The sequence below is a fragment of the Mercenaria mercenaria genome, unplaced genomic scaffold (genome assembly GCF_021730395.1).
Source record: "Mercenaria mercenaria strain notata unplaced genomic scaffold, MADL_Memer_1 contig_927, whole genome shotgun sequence".
In the NCBI taxonomy this organism is placed as follows: domain Eukaryota; kingdom Metazoa; phylum Mollusca; class Bivalvia; order Venerida; family Veneridae; genus Mercenaria; species Mercenaria mercenaria.
Window position 1 is genome coordinate 39,595 of NW_026463843.1, and position 11,727 is coordinate 51,321.

Genomic DNA, 11,727 nt, shown 5'->3' on the forward strand with positions numbered 1-11,727 from the left:
GTAATCTAGAATTCAAGGGAGTGAATACGAAAATAGTTCTAGATCTTTCAAGCCAGTTGACATCATTTTACAATATACCATGTGAAATACCTTGAGTAACCTGACTAAAAGAAGAAGGCCATGATGGCCTTAGATGGCTCACCTTAGTTTAAATGCTTGCCTGAATTTTCTGGTAAAGTGTAAAGTAAGGAAAATAGCTGTGAAATTATTTTGAAACTGGCTAGCATTTTCTGACCTGAATATTGTAAGAGAGGCCAGTTTAAAGAAAACATGGCCTCAATGAAATTTGTAAAAGGTCACCACAGAGACATTTCAGTGACATTATTTGGAATAGAGCAAGTGGTTACAGGAAATTAAAACATGATATACTTACATTCTGGTCTTCTCTTTTGTAAATGTTGCTGTTGCTGCTGTTGTTTTAAAGCCTGAAAACACAATTGGTGCTTTTATTAAAACATTTTTATGTTTGTTTGATATGGGGTTTACAGCATATTTTTCAACAGCATTTAAGCAATCAGTTATCCTAATCAGTCTTCCTGGAATTCAAACCAGTCTCAACTTGTTCTCCATAAATAAAATTTTATTAATGACAACTTGCAGTTATAAACTAAAACTGGAGTGAGAATCATGAACAAAGCTCTAAATTCTTTTACATGTACAACTGACTATTTGTATTTGTTTATCTTCTAATATACTTTGTTAGAATCAAACCTTGTGTTCAGAAACTTCAAACTTCATACGAGCCGCACCGTGAGAAAACCAATATAGTGCATTTGCGACCAGGATGGATCCAGACCAGACTGCACATCCGTGCAGTCTGGTTAGGATCCATACTGTTCACTTTCAAAGCCTATTGCAACTAGAGCTATCACTGAAGGTGATGAATGTACCCCCCGCATGCACTGACACAGTACATTGAAATTTGACGCACACAAGACGGCATAATGATGTGGACTGTAAGTATAAAGACTCTATGTATATAGTATAGTAACAAAAATCAAAGTCCCATAACTCTGCAGAATATTTATCTAAAAGAATGTAACATGCACCATGCACAAGTAGGATTGGTACTGATCACTTGTGTGAAGTTTAATTAAACTGTGTGCAAAGGTTCGGGAGATTAGGTGCGCACAGGATTGCATATGCAGACTGTATGTATATAGTATATTAACAAAAAACGAAGTCCCATAACTGTGCAGAATATTTTTCTGAAAAAACCTAACATGCACCATGCACAACTAGGGTTACTACTGATCACTTGTGTTAAGTTTCATAAAATTGTGTGCATGGGTTCAGGAGATTATGCGCGCACAAGATTGCATATGAAGACTGTATATATATAGTATAGTAACAAAAATCAAAGTCCCGTAATTCTGCAAAAAAAAATTCTGAAAGAACCTAACGTGCACCATGCACAACTACTGTTGTTACTGATCACTTGTGTGAAGTTTCATTAAATTGTGTCAAGGGGATGAGGAGAGTTGGTGTGCACAAGATTGTGTCTATGTATATAGTATAGTAACAAAAAACAAAGTCCCATAACTCTGCAATTTTTTTTCTGAAAGAACCGAACGTGCATCATGCACAACTACTGTTGTTACTGATCACTTTTGTGAAGTTTCATTAAATTGTGTCACGGGGATGAGGAGAGTTGGTGCGCACAAGATTGCATATGCAGACTGTATGTATATAGTATAGTAACAAAAATCAAAGTCCCGTAACTCTGCAATTTTTTTTCTGAAAGAACCTAACATGCACCATGCACAACTACTGTTGTTACTGAACACTTGTGTGAAGTTTCATTAAATTGTGTAAGGGGGATGAGGAGAGTTGGTGCGCACAAGATTGTGTCTATGCATATAGTATAGTAACAAACAAGAGCTGTCGGAGGACAGCAACGCTCGACTATTCAACAGCCTTGTCGCTTGAATGAATACGAGTCGAAAAAGAGGCATAATTTAGTAAAAAAGTAAAATAGGGTTATGGAACCTGCATAGTGCTTATCAGCTCATGACAGTGGACAAGTGTATGAAGTTTCAATCCATTCCCATTAGTGGGTACTGAGATACCAGGTTACATATAAGAATTTAACCCAATACACCAAAAAAAGTTGAACAAGAGGGCCATCATGGCCCTATATCGCTCACCTGTTATCATTGCACTTGAGGACAAGAAGGTCCTCAGAAAAAATATCTAAGTCCAAAGGATAGGAACAACAAAGCGAAGAAATTTAACCAAAAATTTTTTTACAAGGTATAGATCTGTCAAAATACACCTAAAAATTGGAGGTACCATCCATGTTGTACCACATGTTGTACGGTTTTTCCCTATGGCCAATAATAAAAAAGTTACTAAAAATAAACTATTTATAGTAACGTAAAAGGGAAGTAATTAAAAAAAAATGATTGTAAGTTAACAAAAGAAAGTAAATTAAAAAAGTAATTAAAAACAAGAGGGCCATGATGGCCCTATATCACTCACCTGTTATCATTGCACTTGAGGACAAGAAGGTCCTCAGAAAAAATATCCAAAGGACAGGTACAACAAAGGGAAGAAATATTACCAAAAAGAAAAAAAAAATTCTTACAAGGTACAGATATGTCAAAATACACCTAAAAATTGGAGGTACCTTCCATGTTGTACCACAGAAAAGTGGTCTCGGTTTTTCCCTACGGCCAATAATAAAAAAGTTACTAAAAACAAGCTATTTATAGTAACGTAAAAGAGAAGTAATTAAAAAAAAATGATTGTAAGTTAACAAAAGAAGGATCTGCCAAATAAATCTATTGACATACGTCATTAGTTACGGAGATATACCCATTTTAATTTGAAATAAAGGGAGGTAATTTGACATAAAATCAGTCCATAGTTATCTACCCTCATTGGCTCAGTCCAACTAATGACAATAATGAAATTTCAAATAAGTCCTATAAGTACTTACTGATATAAATCCATTTTGATTACAATCAGGGGAGGTAATCAGATATAAAATAACTCTGGAACCTAGGAATGGATCTGATTTGTCATGGAATCCAAGATTTAGTGTTGTTGAAGACATTTTGGAAGTTTGTATCAAATAAAACCATAAATGAAGTCTCTATATGGCTGCAAAAGCCAAAATAGCCAATTTTGGACCTTTAAGGGGCCATAACTCTGGAACCCATGAAGGAATCTGGCCAGTTCAAGAAAGGAACCAAGATCTTGTGGTGATACAAGTTTTGTGCAAGTTTGATTAAAATCAAATCATAAATGAAGCTGCTATTGTGCAGACAAGGTCAAAATAGCTAATTTTGGCCTTTTCAGGGGCCATAACTCTGGAACCAATAATGAGAACTGGCCAGTTCAAGAAAGGAACCGTGATCTTATGGTGATACAAGTTGTGTGCAAGTTTGGTTAAAATAAAATCATAAATGAAACCGCTATCGTGCAGACAAGAAATTGTTGACGGATGCACGCACGGACTGACGACGGACGAAGGGTGATCACAAAAGCTCACCTTGTCACTATGTGACAGGTGAGCTAAAAAGGGGCATAATTTTGTAAAATGCGAAGTTGAGTTATTGACCCTTTGCACTGCATGTCATATCAAGACAGTGAACTAGCGTGTAGGTTTCAATCCTTTCCCATTAGTGGGTACTAAGATACCAGCTTACATAATAGGAATTTAACCAAAAACTCCTAAGTCGAAAAAGGGGCATAATTTTGTAAAATGCGAAGTTGAGTTATTGACCCTTTGCACTGCAAGTCAGATCATGACAGTGAAAAAGTGTGTGAAGTTTCAATCCATTCCAATTAGTGAGTACTGAGATACCAGCTTACATACAAAACCTTAACCAAAAAATTCTAAGTCGAAAAAGGGGCATAATTTTGTAAAAAAGCAAAATAGAGTTATGGAACCTGTGCAATGTAAGTCAGTTTATCACAGTGAATAAGAGTGTGAAGTTTCAATCCATTCCCACAAGTGGTTACTGAGATACCAGCTTACATACAAAACCTTAACCAAAAATTTCTAAGTAGAAAAAAGGGCATAATTTTGAAAAAAAAGCAAAATAAAGTTATGGGACCTGCTTTGTGCATGTCAGATCATAACAGTGAACAAGTGTGTGAAGTTTCAATTCATTCCAATTGAGTGAGTACTGAGATACCAGCTTACATACAAAACCTTAACCAAAAAATTCTAAGTCGAAAAAGGGGCATAATTTTGTAAAAAAACAAAATAGAGTTATGGAACCTGTGCAATGTAAGTCAGTTTATCACAGTGAATAAGTGTGTGAAGTTTCAATCCATTCCCACAAGTGGTTACTGAGATACCAGCTTACATACAAAACCTTAACCAAAAATTTCTAAGTCGAAAAAGGGGCATAATTTTGTAAAAAACAAAACAGAGTTATGGAACCTGTAAAATGTAGGTCAGTTTATCACAGTGAATAAGAGTGTGAAGTTTCAATCCATTCCCACAAGTGGTTGCTGAGATACCAGCTTACATACAAAACCTTAACCAAATCAGGACGCGGACGCCGACAAGGACGCCGACGCATGGGCGAGTCCAATAGCTCTACTATTCTATGAATAGTCGAGCTAAAAACAAAGTCCCATATCTCTGCCAAAAAAATTTTGAAAGAACCTAACATGCATCATGCACAACTACTGTTGTTACTGATCACTTTTGTGAAGTTCATTAAATTGTGTCAAGGGGATGAGGAGAGTTGGTGCGCACAAGATTGTGTCTACGGACAGACAGAAAGACAACCTGAAACCAGTATACCCCCCTTACAACTTTGTTGTCGGGGGGTACAATTAGAGAAACCGTTAGCAAACAGCATGGATCCTGACCAGACTGCACGGATGGTCACAAATGCACTATGTTGGTTTTCTCATGGTGCAGCTCAATTATGTATCAGTTTCGTCCAATCAATGAAGACAGTTCCTGGCGGTTTTTGCAAACACATAGTAAAAGAAATCATTTTCACACTGATATGTAACCAATAAACAGGTAAATTCATTATATTGTATCTGCAAATATTTCATCTTCATGTATAATATAACTGTTCTAGTAACGATAAAACATGCTATACATTACTGCATCAGCCATAAAATTAATGCAGCATAGTAAAAGTGATGTCTTGACAGAAATCTCTTTTAGGCCTTTATGGTAGGTCTTACAAAACATTTACCTTTTTAATAGCCGTCCAGTCATCTATAATATCTACATCTTTCAACATATATACAAGGTAAGGTCCAGTCACCGTGACAGGTTTTCGTCGACGATCTGGGTTGAAAGGATCTGTTTTTCTTTTATTCTTCTTTTGTGACTGACTTTCATTCCATAAATCTGTAATTTTAGATTTAAAACAAAAACTGAACTTAAAAATATCTTTTGCAAAGAAGTTTATCGATATAGGTTGTACTACTAAAAATAGTTAAGTACCACATAGGAAACAATGACATATAGTTAAACCGGTCTATAAAGATGACATTTTGAAAGAGTCAAAAGTCTTTATTTTCAGATGGTCTTTATTCAGAAGTTAAAATATAAATGTTGATATCGGTCAGGTGGTCACTATTCACAGGCAGAGTTTAGCACATGACCTGACTGTATTCAAAGTCATTGGTTTCAGTAGGTTTAATGTAATTAAAAACATCCAAAATTAAAAAGCAATTACTAAATGCAATATTGGTCAAATAATATATCTATAAAACTGATCCATTGCAACAGTGCTGAATATCTCTCAAAACCAGAGATCCTTGACTTATATAATAGTTTTGAGGAGTGTACACTGGAAACAATCTTATCTTCCCCACAAGTCTATTACTAATTACAGACATACTCTACTACCGCATGATAAACATATATATAAATGGTGGAACAGATATTAATTGTCTAACATTAAAATTAAAGTTACCTGATGAAATATCTATATTATGCCTGTCTTCCTCTAACCTTCTTATTTTCTCTTCTAGTTCAGACTTGATTGAGTCAAACAACAACATCTTTTCACTCTGAAAATTTAAAACACTGTTTCATTGGGATAATCTAACAAACGAAATCATTTAAGAAAAAGCGTTTAATCAAACTGTCATCATCAGAGCTATACCACTTATCAATATCAACATACCCAACAACTATACTGACTGTCTCACTGCAACCCTACAAGAAACACAACTGACTGAAACAGTGAAAGCTTTTAAATCCATGACTTACTTATTTGCAAAATTTTTTACTAAAGTTTCTGTTGTCTTAAGACATCAAGTGAAAATATTTACCCTCATGTGCTGATTAGCTGCTAACTCTTCACTTTCATGTTTGGTCTGACATGCTTTGATACGCAGTTCTCTCAAAATACCTGAAAAAAAATATCAGATTACAATAACTGCACTGAACTTTTAAGCAATGGTGTAAGAAGGACCAACAAACTGAGTTTTACTTTGGTTCCAGTAGGATGATATAAAGTGGAGATATGGCCCTTGCACTTATAGTATCCTGTTTTGTTTTCCATGGTTTTTGGTATGCATAGAAACACTGATTTGAATCTTTGGTGTAAGTGGCAAAATTGTGATCTATATATCTAGATTTGCTTTGGTTCCTGTTGAATATTTTAGTGGAGTTATGGCCAATGTATTAATTTTCTTTTAGTTTTTGGCACTTTACATTTCGGAACAAATTTTACCTTGACCTTAGCTGGATGACTTTCAGCAGAGATATGACCTTTGCACTTACCATCTTACCATTAGTAATACTTCTCTTTTCTGCACTTCCTTCACCAAGCATTTACAGCTGAAACTTGGTATCTCAAATTCCAAGGGATCAAGCGTTTTATTTAAAGACAACCGAAACTCTACTTAAAACGATATTTTATACACGGGTTTTCCGGACAGGACATACTTGAAAATGTCTTCGAGATAGTTGGAATTTTGAGATAAGTTCCAGAAACTGAGTTTCAAGTGCACATATCAAGATGACTCTGGCTCTGTAGATGGGTAATGAGGATCTACAGAATGAGTTTTGCTTTTGGACAGCTTTCAAGACAGTTATGGCCCTTGCAACTTGTAATATTTGGTTTCCGTTGTTTAGGGTTTTTTATGCCATGAATGCAAATACTGAGTTTACTTTTTAGTGTGTTTTGTAATGAGAATCGACAGGTTAAATATTACTACTCCTCTGGTAGAATGATTTTTAATGGAGTTATGGCATTTGCACCTACATGTAGCTTTAACTACATGTATCTAGGTTTTGTAATGTATAAGCATGTTTTATGCTCCACAGTTTAAGAAAATGTACAACAAGTACACACCCAGGAAATAGTTTATAAAGACACACATGAACACTCCAAGTAAATTTTATACACTATTCACGAACACAATTTGAATTGCCTTATCAAACTCCAAAACTATAGATTTCACTGTAAATCAATTGATGAAATCTCTATTTTTGTACCAAAACTGTGCTGATGTTTAAGAAACTGTAAATGCCATGCCATACCTGCTACTTGTGTGCGAACATGCATTTGTTCCTGTAACTGTCTTAGTGGCTCCAAATATTCTACAGCTCTCCCAGCATGCAATTCTTCAAGCTTTGACTCTATCTGGTTTAACCTTTCCTTGTATAGTCTGGTAATTCAAAATGTAAAATTCTTCATTTTATACATGTAAATTTTCAATTAATTCTAAAGATCAGTAAAATTGTTGTGTCATTACCTTCACGGCTTCAGACATAAATAATCAAGTACATTTGTATTGCCCTTCTGTCATATAATTCAGTCAGTAGCAGTGAGCTATTCAACAATGTTTTAAGTCTGAAACTTACAGTCACATATTGACATATCTTCTTCAGTTATTGCATGAAAGGTTAAAATCTGGCACAGATTCTCATGAAACTCATGAGGCTGGCAAAACAACAACAATGTATTATGTAAAGTCCATGCAAAAACTGTAACAGCAACTTGAATTTTCAGAGGTGTAAATTTATGGCTTAGAATATTGATAAATACTACCCAACTTTGATATTAAAGATGTTTTTCACAATTATTTCTAGCGGACAGAATTTTTTGTAACTTTGCATATTTATAGATTGATGTATGACAAGTTAAAATAAAAAATAAAAATAATAGGTACCCGTGCTTGTTTCTTCAATATTCAAAGTTTATTAAGAACACCAAATCGGTATTTTTGTCTGAAGAAACAGTACATACATGTCATAATAAAACTACTGCAAACAATTATTTATTCGAAGTTTCACTCTGATGTTACTGTTTATGCATCCGAATTATTAACACCACTATAACTATGCATAAAATGTCAACATATAGATATATTAACTCAGCAAAAATTACTCTTGACAGATGTCGAAAGTATTTGAAACGGAGAAAAACACGAAGTATTTCTTAATGATATAAAAAATCTAGCGGACAGAATTTTTCCAAATTTTACATTATGTAAGCTAGAACTAAGACAAAAAAATCTAAACCAAAAAAATAATACCAACCCGTGCTCGTTTTCAAGAAAAATTAAAAAATATTCACTCCACCCACAAAAGTATTTTTTCATTACCCCACCCACCTAAAAATTATGAACATTTTTTTTTTTTTACAAAACAAATTGCACAATGTTATTATCAGTTCCTTAACCAATATTCTTACTCACATGCGGAATAATGCTCCTTTAAGGTTGCAAGCCTCTAGGTCAAATACTTCTTGAGATACGTGCTACACAAACTTTCACATCCAATTTACGTATATATTTGACCACGTTAAGGGACATAAATCTGTTTTTATTGAGTGAAACCTCAAATAAAAGCACTGGTGCACAACTTTGCACGCTGAATTTAATTCTTGTATGGTTTCATGACTCTTGGCGCATATAATTTTGAGGTACATGCGACACAAATGTTTAGACCCTTTATGTACAATTTGACTATCAGGGGCCATAACTCTGGTCTTACTACGTGAAATGCGGGATGGGGCACAAAAAGTATAACAACATTTTTAGGAAGTCACATTTGAACTTGAAGGAGATATATCTACGTTAAGATTTTCTGGAATTTTATTTGACTTAGAGTCGGCTGCATCATTACTGGACGAAATAGTTTACTTTCAAATTGGCTGTCCACAATGTATTCGATTCGAGCACTTCCTACAACTACTCCTCCAATAAAACACCATCACTTTTAAAGGTAAAATGTGGATGCACGACCTATATTGTCAGTACATACGATATACTTTGCGCGAGTGCGCTGCATATCCGACAATTATGCACTTTCGGCGGCAAATTCTGAACTTTACAGTGGATATCGCTTGCTGCGCGATTGAGCTGCGCACAAAATATTGTGATGAACTCCTTTAAGGTAGTGGAATTGTAATGATGCTCGGAAATATCTGTGTTACCACTTATATGGTATATAATACCTGTTACACAATTTGACATTCTTTGGGCATAAATATACATGTAAATTAACGCGTACTTTCCTTTCTGTAAAAACCAGTGAATGCAAAAAAAAAATCATACAGACTGAGCGAACATATAAATTGCTGTGATTCAGGATCCACTAACTAAATAATGATATCATAATGCATTTTCATTTATTTTTCAACCTAGCAGGCACTATCATAATCTCTGGACAACAGCACCAGATAAAACTTCAGGTGAAGGAGTTTTTATGCACTGAAGGCATATATACAGACGGTAATAGATATTATGTCTTCAACATATGCTTGTCCTCATTTCATACTTTAGAATACCCAATGGAATTTCTTAACAATACTGACCATGAATATTGCCATCAAACCCATAGTATACCAACTTTTAGTTGATTAGGATAGAACTGTAAACAAACTTGAATTTGGAGCTCTAGATTTTTTCATTCAAAAATACAAGCAGAAGATGAATGCACTGAATAAATGCTTTTAGAATATTTACAAAACTGACTTTATGTCCTTCAAATAATTTAATCTAACAGTATGTTAAAACAGAAAATAATGTATTTTTATTGAAACTGAAAACTTACTGTTCACGAATGTCTGAAAATTGTCTTTCAAGTTCAATCATATCATCTAAGCATTCATTTCTTCTGCGTGAACATTCTTCTTCATCTACCAACTCTGTAGCAGAAAAAACAAGACAAGTATAATTACATGATAAACAGAATATGTTCACTTTTTTGTTTTTATTCACTTTATACTATAAAGGAAAAAAGTCCTGATTATATGCAATGCCTAAGCACTTTTACACATATTGGTAATTTTAAGGAGTATAAACATACGATGAAATTTAATTTTTTCCATGGCACATATATCTACCTATCTAACTTCCAAACAGCCAAAGCCTTTGCGAGATAATTCATTATAATACTTGTCACTTTGACAAGGGTCGATCAACAGACAAATAATCAATTAGAAGAAAAGCACAAAAGCAAGAGTTAATACAGACTGCACTAAAACTGGCTGAAAACTGCAAGTTTCTAGTGGGACAAATGTTCAACCTTGCAGAACAGATCAGCTGCAAGCCAAGAAAGAGTCAGACAAGATTCTCTGAGAGAATGTTCCAGTGAGTAATACTAATAGACTCAAGGAAAATGAACATATTAAGTCAAACAATGTTAGGATTTATCTGTAGGCGGCGTGTGTGACAGACAACCTGTTCTCACTTAATTTTTTCGGTGATGTTAAAAAGCATTGATAATCAAGCAACACAGCTCTGCACAGATTCAAATTGTCCATGAGTCATGAATGTTGTATGGTGACTGGAGTACAGGAATGAAAGTTACATCTGGTAAAAATTCACTTGAGACAATGTTCTGAAGACATAATTGCTTTGGTGCGATTAGAAAGAACTAAGTAAGCGAATTATTGAAATAAAACACACAAATACCATGACAAAATAAAATAATGAATTATCCGAATGTTTCATCTATCCGAATTTAAGTACACTTAGCAACATTAGAAACGAAAGTTAATAGACTCCGGATAAAAAAATGGTGTTATATGGAAAATGAAACGGACAATGTTCAAACGTTCACAAGAAAACACTTCAAATAAACTGAGTTTTACCAATATCGCTGCTTTCCGCCGCCGAACCTTCGCCATCCGACTCGTCATCAGAGCTGTTCAACTCCGGCGAATCCTGCTCCATTTCTTCCTCTTCCGTCTCTGGGTTCTCGTTTTCAATGGTTGGCATGGTTCTTGCGATCGATTCAGAACAAAAATAAAAACCTAAAATATGCAGAAATGTGTAAATTTGGAGAAAATATTCAAACACGAAGTATGCGCCGATTTCAGCGGAATCCCCGGGAGCAAGTAAACAATAAATGCGCATGCGCATCGGGAAACTCCGTACCATGTCCAATCAAACGTGTACTAGAGCATTACAGAAAATAAGCCGCTAACCTCAAATCAAACATGAAAAGTGCACTAACAAAATTCACATTCATTTGTTATCTATTAATTTTTTCATGTGAAAGAAGTACCTGTCACTTTTGGGCTCCCCCACGGCTCGATCTGTTCTTGGCATTTTCATTTATATTAATCAGCTTCCTTGCCTAGTGTGGTCTCTAAATCTCAATCTCGACTCTTTGCCAGTGATACTGTACATTACTATTAACTCACTCTTGGAATCCCAGTCCTTGCAGCAAGACTTTGGCAAGATGTAGATCTTGGAGAAGCAATGGGTATGAATCAATTAACCCTTCAAAATGCCAAGTCTTACACATCACGAAAAATAAAAATGCCGCTATGT

At 34.8% G+C, this 11,727-nt stretch overlaps 1 protein-coding gene across 2 annotated transcripts in view; it reads right to left on the reverse strand.

Moving 5' to 3' along the window:
* LOC128554995 (breast cancer metastasis-suppressor 1-like protein-A) overlaps window positions 1-11,277 on the reverse strand; it is a 20,883-nt gene extending 9,606 nt beyond the window's left edge. For both annotated transcript variants that reach the window (XR_008369752.1, XM_053536337.1), the window contains exons 1-7: window positions 11,043-11,277; window positions 10,001-10,094; window positions 7,481-7,608; window positions 6,265-6,344; window positions 5,904-6,000; window positions 5,175-5,332; window positions 374-425 (exon numbers count right to left, since the gene is read on the reverse strand). Coding sequence is in view for 1 of the 2 variants with exons in the window: in XM_053536337.1 (XP_053392312.1) it covers window positions 374-425; window positions 5,175-5,332; window positions 5,904-6,000; window positions 6,265-6,344; window positions 7,481-7,608; window positions 10,001-10,094; window positions 11,043-11,169 (736 nt within the window). In the remaining variant the exon portion in view is untranslated. The remainder of the gene's footprint in view (window positions 1-373; window positions 426-5,174; window positions 5,333-5,903; window positions 6,001-6,264; window positions 6,345-7,480; window positions 7,609-10,000; window positions 10,095-11,042) is intronic.
* Window positions 11,278-11,727: the final 450 nt, after the last annotated feature.